This window comes from Panulirus ornatus, chromosome 44 (genome assembly GCF_036320965.1).
Source record: "Panulirus ornatus isolate Po-2019 chromosome 44, ASM3632096v1, whole genome shotgun sequence".
Classification (NCBI taxonomy): Eukaryota; Metazoa; Arthropoda; class Malacostraca; order Decapoda; family Palinuridae; genus Panulirus; species Panulirus ornatus.
In genome coordinates, this window is record NC_092267.1 from 4007808 (window position 1) to 4030245 (window position 22438).

The 22438-nt window shown below is 40.2% G+C and overlaps 1 protein-coding gene across 1 annotated transcript in view; it reads right to left on the reverse strand.

Annotated features, from left to right (window-relative positions):
* Positions 1 to 603: 603 nt before the first annotated feature.
* The window catches only part of LOC139762677 (G-patch domain and KOW motifs-containing protein-like), a 63638-nt gene continuing 41803 nt past the window's right edge, over positions 604 to 22438 (reverse strand). The window contains exons 8-9 of the mRNA XM_071687632.1: positions 17018 to 17173; positions 604 to 3417 (exon numbers count right to left, since the gene is read on the reverse strand). Of these exons, the coding sequence (XP_071543733.1) occupies positions 3298 to 3417; positions 17018 to 17173 (276 nt within the window). The 3' untranslated portion in view covers positions 604 to 3297. The remainder of the gene's footprint in view (positions 3418 to 17017; positions 17174 to 22438) is intronic.

The following is a 22438-nucleotide window of genomic DNA, read 5'->3' on the forward strand; positions in this document are numbered from 1 at the left end:
TACTGTATTAGATGAATTGAATAAAGTGAATGAAAAGTCATGAGTGTGGACAGCAAGCAGAAGTTTAAATGGTTTTTGATAAAGTTCAAGAGATGGGGACCCACAAGAGTATAACTCCCTCCCCATACAGTTCAAATAGATAATTAGAATGGCAAAGTGGTAGCATGTTAATTTGCTTTCCACAAAAAGAAGACAAAAAAGGAGAGATGATTACAAGTAAAGATATGAAGACATAAAGTACTTCTACAGTATCAATGTTGTGGATTAATGGAATAAACAAAGCGATGACATCATGAATGAAGGATGTTTAAAAAGATGCATAACTGTAAAGGAAGTTCAAGAGATGTAGAAATCTCTCTCTACAAAAATGTAATTACAACCTACACACACAAGACACATCTTTTCTATTTTTCACAGCTGGGTATATTCTTCCTGTCTCAGCCTTCCATCAGCAGTGCAAGCTTTAGTTCACTGTATGAGCGTGTTTGTCTGCCTACTTGTGACTTTAATATCACCCCTCCTTCCCATACACATACACCAGCTTTTCTATGGTACAAATTCACACATATTTGTACACTACATACTGTTGTAGAAAACTAAAAATAATGATATTACTTTATTAGCTATCACAACAATACAAACCAAAAAATGTACTGCATATGCTAAATGGTTTACAGACATGTAGTACAATAGCCTGACCCTCTTGAGTCAGCAAACTCTTATAAAAACATTTAAATTTTTGTGCATATTTTGTACATTTGTTAGACATGTAAAGTAACTTAAAGCTGTACGTAAAACTTACTCATTATAGCCTTAAATTACCGCTTCAACCTCCTAAAACCAATATCCCACTCCACATTCATCATCAGACATAACATTTTGTACTACAATATACAACAAGACGTGGTTGGTAACTATCTCCAGCCACCAAGCATATGCCATCTACAATAAAACCATCTCAGAAACTTCCAACCTGACAAACAGTCTCCCATGGTGCCATTTATTCCTCACTCACTTCCTCTATGGGACAGTCCTTTACCTCCCTCTACCCATGACATCTTTATCCTTTCTTTTGCAAATTTCCTACCATCTCATCACAATGAGCCAAAGTACTCCAAGTGACTAATAACTTACAATAATCCAACATACTCTTTGAGCACTGGCTTCTCCACAACCAAATGACACTGTCCCATCAAATATCCTGTTACCCTCTCAACATCCAAAACACACCAATCAAACATACACCGTCACACTGTTCAACCAACTTCGTCCTCTCAAGTAAATGCCAAGAGTACTAGGTGTTACATATGATATATTAAATTTTCTTCACACATAAAGACATAAGACAACACAAAAACTAAACAATCTCATAACACAAAACAAGATTTGGGCAACAAAAAGATACTCTTTCCATTCTCTGCAAACAGAGTATATGAGCAATTTTATACATTTTACCTCCAGCTAGGTCCCCTACCATACACACACCGAACTAGCAAAAACTCAAAAAAAGCACCCATAACAATAACGGGATGCACCCAAACCACCAATACAGATCTTCTCTCAGAGACCCAGATCTCACTAATACATTCCCATTTAGACATGAATACAATTCACAGTATTCACACTTGACCCAGTTCGTGCCTACCACTCCTTCACAAACTACCTTCCCCAGTCTTTCACTTCAGTTACCAATACAACCAAATTCCCCTTTTACTAACCAACACATACAAAACATTTATAGGCACATCACCCACCAAGCACTAAACCATTCTCAAAACACTCCTACCCATGATGAACTCATCGAGATCTACACTATCACACCTCAGATCTGGCTGCCACTGGACATCAAAAATATGCAAACAGAACTGACCTCACACAAAAGACTTCCTACTTATGCTGGCGTTGTCCCACTGAAGACACTAAACATTTAATGAACTACTACTCATCATTTACCCAACACAGACAAATTGCAATATCTCTTTCCTCCAAGATCCTTTGGATGCACCAGGTTTGAGGCACATCATCTCTGTGCCACAGGATTCCCATAAAGTGACCCTACACCAGCAACAATTTAAAAATTGACTAATGTCTTGAGTTTCTGAAGAGTAAAAAGTTGACAAGAGATTGGTGTACTCCTATTATTCTATTATCACTATTACTGTATAATCTCAGAGGCCCTTTCTCAGGAGTTTCTGCATCTTTAAGGCTGCATCACACTCAATAGCAAGAATAAGGAAACATTTAGTCTGCTGTTAGGATCCAACACAGAACAATCATTCCTATTCTATACTACCTGACAGTTTTTGTGAAATTATGGATAATGTATTCTCTTTGTTAATGATTTGAAAAAAAATTTGTACACTACTGCAGTTATAGTAGTGGGTATTAAGAGGGTGAGACTAGTGATTTACATTTTGTCATGGTGACTGGTAAGGAGTTGGGAGGGTTGAATACTAGTACTGTCACTAATTCACAAAACAAACTTGGTGAACTTGGTACAGAACATTTTAAAATAGCAAGACTTTATTGTATTCTCATTACTCAAAACCTTTATTCTGCAAGTTCTTAGTTTAAGAAAGTAATATATTTTTTCAAAGTTAACATTCATTATCATGCCTATCCCTCACTTCTATCCCAATATATTCCATCTTTAATATAACACAAACTTCAACACCATCCTCACCATTTCGCACACACCTACTTGGGGTTTTAGGCAAACTCTTTACCCTTGGTCCTTGAGGAAGAGTTTTTCAATGTCTGTCAGTACATCTCTATTCAATGTTTGTTCGAGCTAAGTAAACATGATCACATGTGATAAGCATGTAAAATATTCGTTTTCAAGTATAATCAGCTTTGTTTCCAAAACAATTTTTTAAAAACTGTAGGATCAAGATAAGAATATGCAGTATACTCTTGTTCAGCTCACATCCACACAAATTAATTGCTCTGTGACAAAAAACACACACACCATTATTATGACATAACCTTTGGACCCATTTGATGGAGCTCCAACAGTTTTGAGCATATGATCCTCACGGAAGCTTGGCAAATTGAGATCCTTTAAGGTAAGAAGGTACAGTACACGTTAAGGGTGTAGTGAGGATAAGGGTTAAAGGAAGATTACCACTGACCACACCAATAATAATGTAAGGGTGTAGTGAAGATGAACAAGATGATGAAATATAACAGAAAGGTAGGCATATGGCATTCACTTGCAAATGTTGGCATCTTTATTAAAAGCAATTCCCACTCAGCTTTCTGGAATGCAATTTGTCTGAACTATGTACATTACATTCATTATCTTCGAACATATTCACATATATCATCATAGTGAAGTTTTAGGATGACTGTTTCATCTTCAAGCAATTGCACAGAAGCCTTCTCTTGTTCTTTATGCAGCTGCAATATCCGGCCTTTCTGTAAATACAAACAACAAAATTAAAATATGCTCAATACATAAATTAAGCATCAGCTCAAATCTTGTACAAAGAGGATACATATCATTTCAAAACATCACAGACCTCGGGCTGTATCTACTTACTCTGGATGTAATTCTTTGATTTCAATGTTCTTCCACTTTGAGTCTTCCCACTGGCATAACCAGAAAATAAGCAGGAAGGCAAAAAAAGTGAGGATGGCACAAGAAGGTTACTACAGTTGCAAGTGAAATGTATGAAAGTGCAACTGAAAATGAGCTTCCAAGCTCATTTTCAGGATATTTAACTGATATTTAACCTTTAACTGATATATATTTTTGACATGAAATCTGACTGAGCTAATATCAAGATGTAATAATGTTGTATGGTTGCGAGGCGTGGGCTATGGATAGAGTTGTGCGTAGGAGGGTGGATGTGCTGGAAATGAGATGTTTGAGGACAATGTGTGGTGTGAGGTGGTTTGATAGAGTAAGTAATGTAAGGGTAAGAGAGATATGTGGAAATAAAAAGAGCGTGGTTGAGAGAGCAGAAGAGGGTGTTTTGAAATGGTTTGGGCACATGGAGAGAATGAGTGAGGAAAGATTGACCAAGAGGATATATGTGTTGGAGGTGGAGGGAACGAGGAGAAGTGGGAGACCAAATTGGAGGTGGAAAGATGGAGTGAAAAAGATTTTGTGTGATCGGGGCCTGAACATGCAGGAGGGTGAAAGGCGGGCAAGGAATAGAGTGAATTGGATCGATGTGGTATACCGGGGTTGATATGCTGTCAGTGGATTGAATCAGGGCATGTGAAGCATCTGGGGTAAACCATGGAAAGTTGTGTGGGGCCTGGATGTGGAAAGGGAGCTGTGGTTTCGGGCATTATTGCATGGCAGCTAGAGACTGAGTGTGAACGAATGGGGCCTTTGTTGTCTTTTCCTAGTGCTACCTCGCACACATGAGGGGGGAGGGGGATGGTATTCCATGTGTGGCGAGGTGGCAATGGGAATGAATAAAGGCAGACAGTGTGAATTGTGTTCATGGGTATATATGTATGTGTCTGTGTGTGTATATATATGTGTACATTGAGATGTATAGGTATGTATATTTGCGTGTGTGGACGTGTATTATATACATTGTGTATGGGGGTGGGTTGGGCCATTTCTTTCGTCTGTTTCCTTGCGCTACCTCGCAAACGCGGGAGACAGCGACAAAGCAAAAAAAAACAAAAAAAACATGAAGTTTGACTGAGCTAATATCAAGATGTTAATAAAGTTTGAAAATTGTTTTGCATGTGATAACTGAAACATTTAGTGAATCGCTTGAATATATACTATATATATATATATATATATATATATATATATATATATATATATATACTGAAATCGTTTTACTATACACATTGTACCCCTTTAATCCGGCAACAGTGGGACCTGGCCATTGCCAGAAAACATAAATTGACCCCTAAGTCATACACAGTTGACAATCCAATCTCGTAGTATTCACATAAAATCTTGACGGAAGTTCCTTTATCTAATTTTTTTCAGTAACACCTTTTCAAGCATAGACAATGATTTATGTCTATGCTTATTAGCACTGGCACCATCTTCTACACCTCTTGGTCTCTTGGATGACATCCTAAAGGGCTAAAATACAGCTGAATGTAAGAAATTAACAGGATTGTTAATTAACTCGGCTGTGGTGTTAACAGATTTTGGTGCCTTAGTGCTGCTAACAGTGCTGCCCAGGTGGTAAATCCACAAAAACTAATAACTAACAGTGCCAGAATCAAAATGTGCCAGATTAGAGAGGTACAACCTGTATAGATTGTGTGTATGTGGAAAATTCTTCCTTCCCTCCATTGGATAATGGGTAATAACAGTAGAATACTAGCAAAATTGAATTCAGTGTGCAATGAGGATCAAGCAAACTTTAAAATATACCATAAAATATAAATGGTTAAGAAGCACTGTAAGAGTTTTGGAAAGAGGGGCAAGTATGAAGTCAGTTGGGGATGAGAGAGCTTGGGAAGTGAGTCAGTTGTTGTTCGCTGATGATACAGCGCTGGTGGCTGATTCATGTGAGAAACTGCAGAAGCTGGTGACTGAGTTTGGTAAAGTGTGTGGAAGAAGAAAGTTAAGAGTAAATGTGAATAAGAGCAAGGTTATTAGGTACAGTAGGGTTGAGGGTCAAGTCAATTGGGAGGTGAGTTTGAATGGAGAAAAACTGGAGGAAGTGAAGTGTTTTAGATATCTGGGAGTGGATCTGGCAGCGGATGGAACCATGGAAGCGGAAGTGGATCATAGGGTGGGGGAGGGGGCGAAAATTCTGGGGGCCTTGAAGAATGTGTGGAAGTCGAGAACATTATCTCAGAAAGCAAAAATGGGTATGTTTGAAGGAATAGTGGTTCCAACAATGTTGTATGGTTGCGAGGCGTGGGCTATGGATAGAGTTGTGCGCAGGAGGATGGATGTGCTGGAAATGAGATGTTTGAGGACAATGTGTGGTGTGAGGTGGTTTGATCGAGTGAGTAACGTAAGGGTAAGAGAGATGTGTGGAAATAAAAAGAGCGTGGTTGAGAGAGCAGAAGAGGGTGTTTTGAAGTGGTTTGGGCACATGGAGAGAATGAGTGAGGAAAGATTGACCAAGAGGATATATGTGTCGGAGGTGGAGGGAACAAGGAGAAGAGGGAGACCAAATTGGAGGTGGAAAGATGGAGTGAAAAAGATTTTGTGTGATCGGGGCCTGAACATGCAGGAGGGTGAAAGGAGGGCAAGGAATAGAGTGAATTGGAGCGATGTGGTATACCGGGGTTGACGTGCTGTCAGTGGATTGAATCAAGGCATGTGAAGCGTCTGGGGTAAACCATGGAAAGCTGTGTAGGTATGTATATTTGCGTGTGTGGACGTATGTATATACATGTGTATGGGGGGGTTGGGCCATTTCTTTCGTCTGTTTCCTTGCGCTACCTCGCAAACGCGGGAGACAGCGACAAAGTATAATAAAATAAAATAAGTAAAAGAAGCACTGCACTGTTTTTCATTTGTTCCTGCTATGCAGGGAACAAGTACAAAAATTATTATCATTATTATTATTATTATTAATATTCCTATCCCTGGGGATAGGGGAGAAAGAATACTTCCCACGTATTCCCTGCGTGTCGTAGAAGGCAACTAAAAGGGGAGGGAGTGGGGGGCTGGAAATCCTCCCCTCTCATTTTTTTTTTTTTTTTTTTTTTTTCCAAAAGAAGGAACAGAGAAGGGGCCAGGTGAGGATATTCCCTCAAAGGCCCAGTTCTCTGTTCTTAACGCTACCTCGCTAACGCGGGAAATGGCGAATAATTTGAAAAAAAAAATCAGTTATTATTATTATTATTATTATTATTATTATTATTATTATTATTATTATCCTTGTCTTTTCAAAAACAGGAACACAAGGATGAGTCAAGTGAGAATTTCTCCTTGAAAGCTCAGTCTTGGGTGTGTAAATGTGCATAGACATAACAAAGATGAAAAGAAAGGAAAGGTAGGTCCTATGTTTCATAACAGAAACTTTGATTTACTAGCTTTGAATAAGACTATATTGAAGGTAAACAGGTAAGATTAGTGAAGGGGTAAAGTTTGGAATTAGTATGAAGGTAAGAGGGGAAGAAAGAGGGGGTGATACTTCTGATGAAGGATGCCTGTGGAACTATGTTCAAGAGCACAAGGAAGAGATTTCAAGATTGATTTGAGTGGGAATGAATATAAACTATAAGAGAGTGATTGCTAATGCTTATGCACCTGGTAGCAAAAGGAGTATAGAAGAAATTTATGCTTTTTGGAGGAGCTGAGTGAATGCTTAAGCAATTTTTTCATGCAAGGGGTTGTACTATGAGGCTTAGGGATCTAAATGCAAGAGATGGTGATGTGGCAGTTGAGGGTATAACTGAGAGGCATGAGAATCTGGCATACCATATATACTCATTCATAGTTCGAGTTTTTAAGACCAAACTTTTAGACAAAAAATTAGGGGTTCAGCCTATACATGGGTAATAGTTTCATTAGGTTGAAATCTGTGCATGATGGAAAGGGCTAAGAGCAACTTTTAGCTTCAGACCTGAAAAATATTTACCTTATCAAGTTCTTGTGGAAGACGTTGAGATATTTTCATTCTCCATCTCAATACAAAATAATTTCTTTTAATAAATCTTGTGCACCAACCATGGCTCACCTTAAAATCTGTTATGTCTAATTTCCTCGCTAGTTTCAAGGCAAAGATTCAAATTGATCCTTGGGAAACAACATATCCATTCTGGCAGCTTTCACTGACATACTTCACCACTTCATCTTCCAACTATGGTCACATGTTACAATTTCCCCTATTAGAACATTTGTTTTTTGGCATATGCTTAAGTTGTGCAGAGAGCTTTCTCCAGTCTCTAACTTTTTTTCGGATACCTTAAATTCCCTTGCTACTGCACAGTAGTCAGTCTGTTCTGTGTATTCAGTTACACAGAGCTTGAACTTTGCTGTGAACTTGTTTGTCCTTGAATCCATCAAGAAGAATATGGGTCAAACATGTCTTCACTATAACAAGACACAATTTGAAATAGCAATTACAAGTAGGTTACTTGTGATGATGTGAGTCAGGTCATCTACACACAGTTGCCAGTTTCTAGGTTTTTCATTTAAAATTTTAAGTTACCAAGCATTTCTTTTCCCAAACTGTTTTACAATACTGTAGGTAAAACCATTTACTATAGTGGGAAATATTGTGCAAACCCCTCAGAAAAAAAATGGAGACCAAAAATGTAAAATAAAATGCTGTGTCTGACTTGAAACAATGTTAGTGGGGTGAGCTGATTCTAATGGCATCCTGCCAGTCGTAGAAGGCTACTAAAGGGGACAGGAGCAGGGGGCTAGAAACCCTCCCCTCCTTTATTTTAACTTTCTAAAAGGGAAAACAGAAGAAGGAGTCACGCGGGGAGTGCTCATTCTCCTCAAAGGCTCAGATTGGGGTGCTAAATGTGTGTGGATGTAACCAAGATGAGAAAAAAGGAGAGATAGGTAGTATGTTTGAGGAAAGGAGCCTAGATGTTTTGGCTCTGAGTGAAAGGAAGCTCAAGGGTAAAGGGGAAGAGTGGTTTGGGAATGTCTTGGGAGTAAAGTCGGGTTAGTGAGTGGACGAGAGCAAGGGAAGGAGTAGCACTACTGAAACAGGAGTGGTGGGAGTATGTGATAGAGTGTAAGAAAGTAAACTCTAGATTGATATGAGTAAAACTGGAAGTGGATGGAAAGAGAAGGGTGATTATTGGTGCACATGCACCTGGGCATGAGAAGAAAGATCATGAGAGGTAAGTGTTTTGGGAGCAGCTGAGTGAGTGTGTTAGTAGTTTTGATGCGTGAGACCGAGTTATAGTAATGGGTGATTTGAATGCAAAGGTGAATAATGTGGCAGTTGAGGGAAAAATTGGTGTACATGGGGTGTTCAGTGTTGTAAATGGAAATGGTGAAGAGCTTGTAGATTTATGTGCTGAAAAAGGAAAGGTGATTGGGAATACCTGGTTTAAAAAGAGAGATATACATAAGTATACTTATGTAAGTAGGAGAGATGGCCAGGGAGCGTTATTGGATTACATGTTAATTGATAGGCGCGCAAAAGAGAGACTTTTGGATCTTAATGTGCTGAGGGGGCAACTGGAGGGATGTCTGATCATTATCTTGTGGAGGCAAAAGTGAAGATTTGTAGAGGTTTTGGAGAAAACAAGAGAGAATGTTGGGGTCAAGAGAGTGGTGAGAGTTAGTGAGCTTGGGAAGGAGACTTGTGTCAGGAAGTACCAGGAGAGACTGAGTACAGAATGGAAAAAGGTGAGAACAAAGGATGTAGGGGGAGTGGTGATGTATTTAGGGAAGCAGTGATGGCTTGTTCAAAAGATGCTTATGGCATGAGGAGCGTGGGAGGTGGGCATATTAGAAAGGGTAGTGAGTGGTGGGATGAAAAAGTAAGGTTATTAGTGAAAGAAAAGAGAGAGGCATTTGGACAAACTTTGCAGGGTAATAATGCAAATGACTGGGAGATGTATAAAAGAAAGATGCAGGAGGTCAAGAGAAAGGTGCAAGAGGTGAAAAAGTGGGCAAATGAGAGTTGGGGTGAGAGAGTATCATTAAATTTTAGGGAGGATAAAAAGATGTCTTGGAAGGAGGTAAATAAAAGCGTAAGACAAGGGAACAAATGGGAACATCAGTGAAGGGGGCTAATGGGGAGGTGATAACAAGTAGTGGTGATGTAAGAAGGAGACGGAGTGAGTATTTTGAATGTTTGTTGAATGTGTTGGATGACAGAGTGGAATAAATAGGTTGTTTTGGTTGAGGTGGTGTGCAAAGTGAGAGGGGTAGGGAGAATGTTTTGGTAAACAGAGAAGAGGTAGTAAAAGCTTTGCGGAAGATGAAAGCTGGCAAGGCAGCGGGTTTGGATGGTATTGCAGTGGAATTTATTAAAAAAGGGGGTGACTGTATTGTTGACTGGTTGGTAAGATTATTTAATATATGTATGACTCATGGTGAGGTGCCTGAGGATTGGCAGAATGCTTGCATAGTGCCATTGTACAAAGGCAAAGGGGATAAAAGTGAGTGCTCAAATTACAGAGGTATAAGTTTGTTGAGTATTCCTGGGATATTATATGGAAGGGTATTGATTGAGAGGGTGAAGGCATGTACAGAGCATCAGACTGGGGAAGAGCAGTGTGGTATCAGAAGTGGTAGAGGATGTGTGGATCAGGTGTTTGCTTTGAAGAATGTATGTGAGAAATACTTAGAAAAGCAAATGGATTTGTATGTAGCATTTATGGATCTGGAGAAGGCATATGAGAGAGTTGATAGAGATGCTCTGTGGAAGGTATTAAGAATATATGGCATAGGAGGCAAGTTGTTAGAAGCAATGAAAAGTTTTCATCAAGGATGTAAGGCATGTGTATGTGTAGGAAGAGAGGAAAGTGGTTGGTTCTCGGTGAATGTAGGTTTGCGACAGGGGTGCGTGATGTCTCCATGGTTGTTTAATTTGTTTATGGGTGGGGTTGTTATGGAGGTGAATGCAAGAGTTTTGGAAAGAGGGGCAAGTATGCACTCTGTTGTGGATGAGAGAGCTTGGGAAGTGTCAGTTGTTGTTCACTGATGATACAGCGCTGGTGGCTGATTCGGGTGAGAAACTGCAGAAGCTGGTGACTGAGTTTGGTAAAGTGTGTGAAAGAAGAAAGCTGAAAGTAAATGTGAATAAGAGCAAGGTTATTAGGTACAGTAGGGTTGAGGGACAAGCCAATTGGGAGGTAAGTTTGAATGGAGAAAAACTGGAGGAAGTGAAGTGTTTTAGACATCTGGGAGTGGATTTGGCAGCGGATGGAACCATGGAAGTGGAAACGAATCATAGGGTGGGGGAGGGGGTGAAAGTTCTGGGAGCCTTGAAGAATGTGTGGAAGTTGAGAACAATATCTCGGAAAGCAAAAATGGATATGTTTGAAGGAATAGTGGTTCCAACAATGTCATATGGTTTCGAGGCGTGGGCTATGGATAGAGTTGTGCGCAGGAGGGTGGATGTGCTAGAAATGAGATGTTTGAGGACAATATGTGGTGTGAGATGGTTTGATCGAGTAAGTAATAACAGGGTAAGAGAGATGTGCGGTAATGAAAAGAGTGTGGTTGAGAGAGCAGAAGAGGGTGTTTTGAAATGGTTTGGTCACATGGAAAGAATGAGTGAGCGAGGATTAACCAAAAGGATATATGTGTCAGAGGTGGAGGGAACGAGGAGAAGTGGGAGACCAAATTGGAGGTTGGAAAAATGGAGTGAAAAAGATTTCGAGTGATCGAGGCCTGAACATGCAGGAGGCTGAAAGGCATGCAAGGAATAGAGTGAATTGAAACGATGTGGTATACCGGGGTCGACGTGCTGTCAATGGATTGAGCCAGGACATGTGAAGCGTCTGGGGTAAACCATGGAAAGTTCTGTGGGGCCTGGATGTGGAAAGGGAGCTGTGGTTTCGGTGCATTATTACATGACAGCTAGAGACTGAGTGTGAACGAATGTGGTCTTTGTTGTCTTTTCCTAGCGCTACCTCGCACACATGAGGGGGGAGGGGGTTGTTATTTCATGTGTGCCAAGGTGGCGATGGGAATGAATAAAGGCAGACAGCATGAATTATGTACATGTGTATATATGTATATGTCTGTGTGTGTATATATATGTATATGTTGAGATGTATAGGTATGTATATTTGCATGTGTGGATGTGTATGTGGGTGGGTTGGGCCATTCTTTCGTCTGTTTCCTTGCGCTACCTCGCTAATGCGGGAGACAGCGACAAAGCAATATAAATATAAATAAATAACGTTGAGATGTATTGGTATGTATATGTGCGTGTGTGGACGTGTATGTATATACATGTGTATGTGAGTGGGTTGGGCCATTCTTTCGTCTGTTTCCTTGCACCACCTCGCTTACGCGGGAGACAGCGAGAAAGAATAATAAATCAATCAATAAATTAAAAGTACCGTAACACTATATTATACATAAACTTGTCATATTTTTAGAAAATAAGAAGCAGGACAATGAGTATAAACACAATTTCTATGTATGATAATATCAAAAGCTGTTTAGGAAGGGCAAATGCAATGGCAAAGCCTTTGTGACCAGGGCTCTGCCGTATCAGCTTGATGGTACATTTTTTTTAATCGTTTTCAGTTAAAAAACTGTTACATCACAAGTGTATTTCACCTTAACTGTGTCTGAATGAATATATTCTCAGAAATAAATACTATCTATCCCCAACATATTTCTGAGTTCTGTTCAAACTGACCAGTTAGATTTTAAAACAGATGTAAGTAGGACGTATGTCAGCATGGCATGTAGAATTCATGTACCTGTACAGCATTCTTTTATCCTATTCAATTTCTATCTTGATTATCTTGTTTTTTATAAACCAGCTTTATTATATATTTATTTTTTTTTATTTTATTATACTCTGTCGCTGTCTCCCGCGTTTGCGAGGTAGCGCAAGGAAACAGACGAAAGAAATGGCCCAACCCCCCCCATACACATGTATATACATACGTCCACACACGCAAATATACATACCTACACAGCTTTCCATGGTTTACCCCAGACGCTTCACATGCCTTGATTCAATCCACTGACAGCACGTCAACCCCGGTATACCACATCGCTCCAATTCACTCTATTCCTTGCCCTCCTTTCACCCTCCTGCATGTTCAGGCCCCGATCACACAAAATCTTTTTCACTCCATCTTTCCACCTCCAATTTGGTCTCCCTCTTCTCCTCGTTCCCTCCACCTCTGACACATATATCCTCTTGGTCAATCTTTCCTCACTCATTCTCTCCATGTGCCCAAACCACTTCAAAACACCCTCTTCTGCTCTCTCAACCACGCTCTTTTTATTTCCACACATCTCTCTTACCCTTACGTTACTCACTCGATCAAACCACCTCACACCACACATTGTCCTCACACATCTCATTTCCAGCACATCCATCCTCCTGCGCACAACTCTATCCATAGCCCACGCCTCGCAACCATACAACATTGTTGGAACCACTATTCCTTCAAACATACCCATTTTTGCTTTCCGAGATAATGCTCTCGACTTCCACACATTCTTCAAGGCCCCCAGAATTTTCGCCCCCTCCCCCACCCTATGATCCACTTCCGCTTCCATGGTTCCATCCGCTGCCAGATCCACTCCCAGATATCTAAAACACTTCACTTCCTCCAGTTTTTCTCCATTCAAACTCACCTCCCAATTGACTTGACCCTCAACCCTACTGTACCTAATAACCTTGCTCTTATTCACATTTACTCTTAACTTTATTTATATATTTATATATTTTATATATTTTGCTTTGTCGCTGTCTCCCGCGTTTGCAAGGTAGCGCAAGGAAACAGACGAAAGAAATGGCCCAACCCACCCCCATACACATGTATATACATACACATCCACACATGCAAATATACATACCCATACATCTCAATGTACACATATATATACACACACAGACATATACATATATACACATGTACATAATTCATACTGTCTGCCTTTATTTATTCCCATCGCCACCTAGCCACAGATGGAATAACATCCCCCTCCCCCCTCATGTGTGCGAGGTAGCGCTAAGAAAAGACAACAAAGGCCCCATTCGTTCACACTCAGTCTCTAGCTGTCATGTAATAATGCCTGAAACCACAGCTCCATTTCCACATCCAGGCCCCACACAACTTTCCATGGTTTACCCCAGACGCTTCACATGCCCTGATTCAATACACTGACAGCACGTCGAACCCGGTATACCACATCGATCCAATTCACTCTATTCCTTGCTCGCCTTTCACCCTCCTGCATGTTCAGGCCCCGATCACTCAAAATCTTTTTCACTCTATCTTTCCACCTCCAATTTGGTCTCCCACTTCTCCTCATTCCCTCCACCTCCGACACATATATCCTCTCGGTCAATCTTTCCTCACTCATTCTCTCCATGTGCCCAAACCATTTCAAAACACCCTCTTCTGCTCTCTCAACCATGCTCTTTTTATTTCCACACATCTCTCTTACCCTTACCTTACTTACTCGATCAAACCACCTCACACCACACATTGTCCCCAAACATCTCATTTCCAGCACATCCACCCTCCTGTGCACAACTCTATCCACAGCCCACGCCTCGCAACCATACAACATTGTTGGAACCACTATTCCTTCAAACATACCCATTTTTGCTTTCCGAGATAATGTTCTCAACTTCCACACATTCTTCAAGGCTCCCAGGATTTTCACCCCCTCCCCCATCTATGATTCACTTCTGCTTCCATGGTTCCATCCGCTGCCAGATCCACTCCCAGATATCTAAAACACTTTACTTCCTCCAGTTTTTCTCCATTCAAACTTACCTCCCAATTGACTTGACCCTCAACCCTACTGTACCTAATAACCTTGCTCTTATTCACATTTACTCTTAACTTTCTTCTTTCACACACTTTACCAAACTCAGTCACCAGCTTCTGCAGTTTCTCACATGAATCAGCCACCAGCGCTGTATCATCAGCGAACAACAACTGACTCACTTACCAAGCTCTCTCATCCCCAACAGACTGCATACTTGCCCCTCTTTCCAAAACTCTTGCATTCACCTCCCTAACAACCCCATCCATAAACAAATTAAACAACCATGGAGACATCACACACCCCTCCCACAAACCTACATTCACTGAGAACCAATCACTTTCCTCTCTTCCTACACGTACACATGCCTTACATCCTTGATAAAAACTTTTCACTGCTTCTAACAACTTGCCTCCCACACCATATATTCTTAGTACCTTCCACAGAGCATCTCTATCAACTCTATCATATGCCTTCTCCAGATCCATAAATGCTACATACAAATCCATTTGCTTTTCTACGTATTTCTCACATACATTCTTCAAAGCAAACACCTGATCCACACATCCTCTACCACTTCTGAAACCACACTGCTCTTCCCCAATCTGATGCTCTGTACATGCCTTCACCCTCTCAATCAATACCCTCCCTTTATTATATGATTCCGGAATTTCTTTTTACCTTTTATTTATGATTCTTTAGTTCATATTTCATCATTTTTATTTTCTACATTATGCAAGTTCTATTTTGATTATCTAATTTTTTTACCAGTTTAACAAATTGACATATTCAAAATCACCATGGTTTATTAAAATAAAAATCTTTGATTTAGCTTTTTACCTATTTGGCAGCTCTTTCATCAAATGTGCTGCTTCACCTGTGACTCAAATGTTGTGCAAGCTATGTCTTCTTTTAAATCTATTGAACCAATCATGAGTTGCTGTGAAGTTCTTGATGTAATCCTCGCCTTCTCACTCCTTGAAAGTCTCAAAAAGACTTTTAGCCTTTCCCTGAATCATAAGTAAGCTTAGTGGTACACGTTTTTTAATAAGATCTTCCATCCACAGCATCAACAACTTTTCCATTTCGTGGATGGGCCCTTGTCAATGCTTTGTTATTATCGTAAATTTCATACTTGCCGAACCTTTCACTTTCATGTTTTTTTTTTTTTTTTTTTGTCCTTTGAAATTGTAAAGACTCTCAAATGGGACAACTGTAGCTCACATGCAATAACATTAACTTTTTTTCCTCCTTGATATTGGGTGATTACCTTTATTTTCAATTTGAAATAAAACATCTTCCTCAGCTTCTTGCTAGATCTATCAACATTTGATGGGTTATTTCCTCCTGCTCATCATCTTCCTTGGGGTTTAATACAAAAATGGTTTGCTCCAGCATGAAAATCTGTTAGATTCAACTAAATAACGTGCACTTATTAAATGGTAACTGAGAATGAGAACTGAGAGAGATACTGTGATATACACAATGCCAAGATATCATCTGACAGTCACTATCACATGCATGCAGCCATTAGCACTGGCAGATGTATGATCAAGCATAATTTTAACAGAGTTTGGGAGTGTGTGAAACAGTACAGCTGAGAGCAAATCTAAACAAAAGTGAGGTTTTAACTGGGAGCACCTGAAAGAAAAGAGGTATTTCATGAAATGAGTGGACCATGGGTGGGAGAATTGTACAAGGGAATGTGTGGAAGGAGAGCTCAGTAATTGTTAGGGCAAAGATGAATATGCCTGAAGGTACAACAGTCCCAACAGCATAGTCTGGATGCGAGTCTTGAGCCCCAAATGCAGAAGAAAGGATGTGCTGGGAATGAAAATGCCTGAGGACAATATGTGGTATGAGGCATGTTGATCATGCTAAGAATGACAGCGGAGGAGTTGTAGTAATAACAGCAGTATGACTGACAGAGCTGACCAGGGTGTACTAAAATGGTTTGAACAATATGTTGAGGATAAGCAAGGAAAGAATGACCATGAGTATCTACATGTATACGTCAGAAGTAGAGGGAAGAAAAGGCTAAGTACATCTATGATGGAGAGGGAAGGATGAAGAGAGAGACTTCGGGGTAACAGAGATTGAACATTCAGGAAGGTGAGAGTTGTGCATGGGAAATAATGAGATGAATCACCATAGTATATAAGGGATGATATGCTATGACTGGCTTGAATCAAGGCTTGGCTATGACTGGGACGCTCTGGTTTCAACACATTATATTGGCTATGCAGAAAGTGGATGTGTGCAAATGAGGCCTTTGTTTGTCTGCTCCTAACATTGCCTACATAAGGGTGGAAAAGCAATTGTGTGTGAAAAACGTATTAACATAATACAAACCAGATCACTCACAATTTGATACGGAAGGGGAAGAGCAGTAACGTGATTGCAAATGGATTTATTTTAATTTTGAAAAATCCATGGATAAGCTAGAGAAACATAAAAGACAGAGATAATCAGGATTAGTCTGTACTGAATGTGTGGGGTACCTAGCAAGAGGCTCATAACCCACACATGTGAAAAGATATGATAGATATGTGAATTAAGCATATAGGTCGTACTTACATAAATATGAGGGATCAAGACATACAATTAACAATGATGAAACAACTAAATATGAACAGACAAAAATTTGAGACAAAAACTGAAAAAAGTCGTTACCTGTGATTTTTGTTGTCCTTTAACAATCATAACAATCTGGGGATGGACCTTGGGTATGACAGTTTCTAGCCACTCAGGATGAACTTCTCTCAGAACCTTCCCTTCCTCCGTTATGCACTCACAGCTCTCTGCTGTCTCTACATTTTGTACAATTACCTGTGGTGAACAGGTAATATGACAAAGTTATGGGACTGATTTACCAGATAAAGACAAATATTATTATACTTAAAAGCAATGATAAAGAAAGCAAGACAAAATAAGAATGCAACTTTGTGTAAAAGTGTGACTTCGACTGGAAGTCTATGAAGAATAATGGAAGAAAAGCTGTTTTGCTTCTTAACCCTTTTACTGCTGTGGAATCCCTTTTTTTCATGTTGAAAGCTCCAGTCACAGACAAAAGTCCACATCAAGGCTGGGCCTTAACTGAAATACAGAGATAATTATATAATGGAAAAAGAAAAGACTAGGGAAAGTGTTTACGAATTTTGGAGGAAGTAAAAGGCGTGTCTTTCAAAATGTGCCAGGTCATAGTTATCAGAAAAAACATTGGGAAGGTAGAGAGCCAAAGCTTCGATATGTAGGGAAACAAGCAGGTATCAAAACAGCCTACCCTTGAGTTGTGATTGGCCACACAATAATCGTGGATGCAGCAGCTTGCCTAGTATTGTGTGGTCTGGCTAGTGTTAGGGGCACACAAGCAGCCAGATCTTAGGAACAGAAACCAAATTTAATACCTATACAAGAGGAAAAGTGAACAAACATTGAAGTGTAGTGCAAGGGAGTCAAGTGTGATAGTTCACAGAGCTAGAACACTCCAGATGTGAGACCAGTAATCCATACAAGGATGAATCAATCCCCTGTATAAACAAAGCAACTGTTCACAAGAAAAGGCAGACTTTGGATGTTACAGTAATACCAAAGTATGTTCACTGAGTCAACAGGCAGAATTACAGAACCATCAAAGAAAAGACAAGAGTTGTGAGGAGTTTTTGATAGAGAGATGGGCAGAAATTGGGTCCTGGAGGAATTACTCTTAACAAGTTTTTGTCTACCCCACTGAGATATCCTGTCCATGTCTGAGTTTATCAAGATGAGATGCAGATCAAGTGAGAGAAGAGGGAGCTGAAATGAAAGATTGAGATGAATGCTGTGTTGAGTCGTCAGCGTGTGAGTGCACTGGATTTGTGGATGAGAGAAAATCGTTGAAGAAAATGAGAAAAAGTTTAGGGGACAGGACAGAACCTTGATGGACACTGCTATTGATGGAGAAAAGGGGGAAGGCTGATCCATCAACAATCACAGAGATAGATCGGCCGGAGAAGAAGCTAAATATAAAGAAGCAAAGTGAGGGAGGGAAACCAAAAGAGGGGAGCTTAGAAATGAGATCCTGAAGCCACACCCTGTCAAAAACCTTAGATATGTCAAGGGCAACTATACATGACTCCCAAAAATCTTTCAATGCCAATGACCAGACATTAATAAGACAGGAAAGAATATCATCAGTAGACCTCGCCTTATGGAAGTGTAACTGGTGATCAGAGAGAAGACTGATTTTCAAGTTGTTTAAGGATATGTGAGTCAAGGAGGGATTCAAAGACTTTAGAAATTGTAGATTTCAAGGCAATAGGACAATAGTTAGAGGTCATAACAAGTTTCCAAGGAAAAGGAAAAGTTTTGGTCTTTAAACAGAAACAAAACAGACAAGCAAGCACAGAGGCACACTCTTTCAGTATAGAGGGATGGATGCCATCACCATAAGCCTTGCTTGTGTCCAGAGAAAGATGCACTTTTTGGACAGTCCAAAAAGAGATTACATGAAGAGGCATAGATTAGTAAGAGGAGCATCAGGGGGTGAAGGAATGTTGGTCATCCAAGGTGGAGTTAGAAGAGAAACAGGAACCAAAGAGAGTTGACTGGCTTACAAGAGAGACAACAATAGTACTGTCTGAATGGAAAAGTGAAAGAAAGGTAGGGCAACAGAAGTTGTTAGAGATGCCCTTTGCTAAAGACCAGAAAGACCTACCAGTGGATGAAAAAAAAAATTATTTGCCTCAGCCCTTGTCTGAATCGCCTCAGAACAGGAACGGCTGAACAATGGATTGGATGAAGAGGAATAAATGCTTCCAGAACAGGAACGGCCGAACAATGGATTGGATGAAGAGGAATAAATGCTTCCGTTCCCACAAGAATAACCTTTGCTATGTATCTGGCTGAGACAGAAGCATCACTACATTAAAGACAGTAATTTACCCAAGGAAGATCAGAAAAGAAGTTACATAAGTTATTCCAGTCGGCTTTTGTTCAGGTGCCAGTATTTACACTTAGAAGGTGCTGTTGGAGGGGGAGGTGCCGTTAAAATGGATTCATTCATGAGACTGTGATCAGATGAACCAATCTGGGGAGATGTTTTATATTTACAGCAGGATGGACTAGAGGTGAAAAACAAATCCAGAATGATAGAAGAGTAGTCACAGCAGTCAGGAATATGTGTAGGGTGGGCGATAATTTGTTCTGAATCACTGAGAATGGAGAATGTGAAGGCTTCAATCCCTCCACAATCTGTATATCCCTATGGGAGGAATTCAACCATTCCTTATGGTGAAAGTTGAAATCCCTGAGGTAAAGGATTTTGGCTTGCAGGTGAGGTACACTATGCACAGGATAATATGAGAGAAGTGATTTTAAAAACTCAAGGATTTGTATGTGGCATTTATGGATCTGGAGAAACCATACATTTGGGTCAACAGAGATGCTTCATGGAAGGTATTGCAAATATATAGTTTGGGAGAAAAGCTTTTAGCAGCAGTGAGGGGTTTTATTAAGAGTGTACGTTGTATGTAAAAGTGGGCAGATAGATGGCATAGTGGTTCCAAGTAAGGTTGGGTCTGCAGCAAGGGTGTGACACCACTGCAGTTCAATTTGTTTGTGGATCAGGTGGGGAGGGAGGTAAATGCAAGGGTCTTAGATAGAGGGGAATGTATGCAGTCTTGAAAGGGTAAAAAAAAAGGGGGGGGGTGCAGTGAAATGAGTCATTTGTTGTTTGCTGATGACACAGCACTGGTGGTAGATTCAGGTGAGAAGCTGCAGGAGTTGGTATCTAAGTCTAGAATAGTGTGGGAAAGGAAGTTTACAGTAAATGTGAGTGAAAGCAAGATAATTAGGTTTGGCAATGCGAAGGGAAAATATACTTGGGGTGTGAGTTTGAATGGAGAAAATTTGGAGGAAGTGGAGTGTTTTAGATACCTGGGAGTGGATGTATCAGTGAATGGAACCATGGGAGCTGAAGTGAATCACAGGATGAATGAGGGGGCAAAGAATTTGGGAGCATTGAGAAATATGTGGAAAGTGAGGTCATTATCAGGGAGGATGTAAATGGGTATTCTTGAATGTATAGTATGTATAGAAGTCCCAACGATGTTACATGGATTCAAGCTAGAGGATGGATGTCTGAAATAAAATGTCTGAGGACAAAATAGATTGGATGAGTTGAGTCTTGTGCTGCTGCACAGAACTGAGCATGTTAAGGTGAGATTGTATTGGAGGTTTTTCTCTTTTGTTTTAAAGGTGATGAATGTTTGCGGTACTAAGGTGGCAGATGATCATTCTGAGTACAGTAAACCCTCGATTTAATGAACTAATGGGGGGAGGGGGTGTCCACTAGTGCCAAAAGTTGTTGAATTGAATGTATCCTATGGGCCAATTTTTATAAGTATACAGTAATACAATTTATAGTTTACATGCTTTCTTTTAACTCCTCAATCACTTGATGCCATTCTGAATTGTACGGACTGGAAAATTATACAAAAGATAAACTCACAATTCTTTGTAAACAACCTGACCACACAAGAGCTTGAGGCAAACTGAGACTGAAACAAAAGGAGTATACTCCATGCTAACAAAAACAAGTGGATATGAAATGCGCATGGTGTGGCATTTTTTATTTCTTTTATTTCTTAAATTATCATTGATGAATGAGTGTGTTAGCGGTTTTGATGCACGAGACCGGGTTATAGTGATGGGTGATTTGAATGCAAAGGTGAGTAATGTGGCAGTTGAGGGAATAATTGGTATGCATGGGGTGTTCAGTGTTGTAAATGGAAATGGTGAAGAGCTTGTAGATTTATGTGCTGAAAAAGGACTGATGATTGGGAATACCTGGTTTAAAAAGCGAGATATACATAAGTATACTTATGTAAGTAGGAGAGATGGCCAGAGAGCGTTATTGGATTACGTGTTAATTGACAGGCGTGCGAAAGAGAGACTTTTGGATGTTAATGTGCTGAGAGGTGCAACTGGAGGGATGTCTGATCATTATCTTGTGGAGGCTAAGGTGAAGATTAGTATGGGTTTTCAGAAAAGAGGAGTGAATGTTGGGGTGAAGAAGGTGGTGAGAGTAAGTGAGCTTGGGAAGGAGACCTGTGTGGGGAAGTACCAGGAGAGACTGTGTACAGAATGGAAAAAGGTGAGAACAATGGAAGTAAGGGGAGTGGGGGAGGAATGGGATGTATTTAGGGAATCAGTGATGGATTGCGCAAAAGATGCTTGTGGCATGAGAAGAGTGGGAGGTGGGCTGTTTAGAAAGGGTAGTGAGTGGTGGGATGAAGAAGTAAGAGTATTAGTGAAAGAGAAGAGAGAGGCATTTGGACGATTTTTGCAGGGAAAAAATGCAATTGAGTGGGAGAAGTATAAAAGAAAGAGACAGGAGGTCAAGAGAAAGGTGCAAGAGGTGAAAAAAAGGGCAAATGAGAGTTGGGGTGAGAGAGTATCATTAAACTTTAGGGAGAATAAAAAGATGTTCTGGAAGGAGGTAAATAGGGTGCGTAAGACAAGGGAGCAAATGGGAACTTCAGTGAAGGGCGTAAATGGGGAGGTGATAACAAGTAGCGGTGATGTGAGAAGGAGATGGAATGAGTATTTTGAAGGTTTGTTGAATGTGTCTGATGACAGAGTGGCAGATATAGGGTGTTTTGGTCGAGGTGGTGTGCAAAGTGAGAGGGTTAGGGAAAATGATTTGGTAAACAGAGAAGAGGTAGTAAAAGCTTTGCGGAAGATGAAAGCCGGCAAGGCAGCAGGTTTGGATGGTATTGCAGTGGAATTTATTAAAAAAGGGGGTGACTGTATTGTTGAGTGGTTGGTAAGGTTATTTAATGTATGTATGACTCATGGTGAGGTGCCTGAGGATTGGCAGAATGCGTGCATAGTGCCATTGTACAAAGGCAAAGGGGATAAGAGTGAGTGCTCAAATTACAGAGGTATAAGTTTGTTGAGTATTCCTGGTAAATTATATGGGAGGGTATTGATTGAGAGGGTGAAGGCATGTACAGAGCATCAGATTGGGGAAGAGCAGTGCGGTTTCAGAAGTGGTAGAGGATGTGTGGATCAGGTGTTTGCTTTGAAGAATGTATGTGAGAAATACTTAGA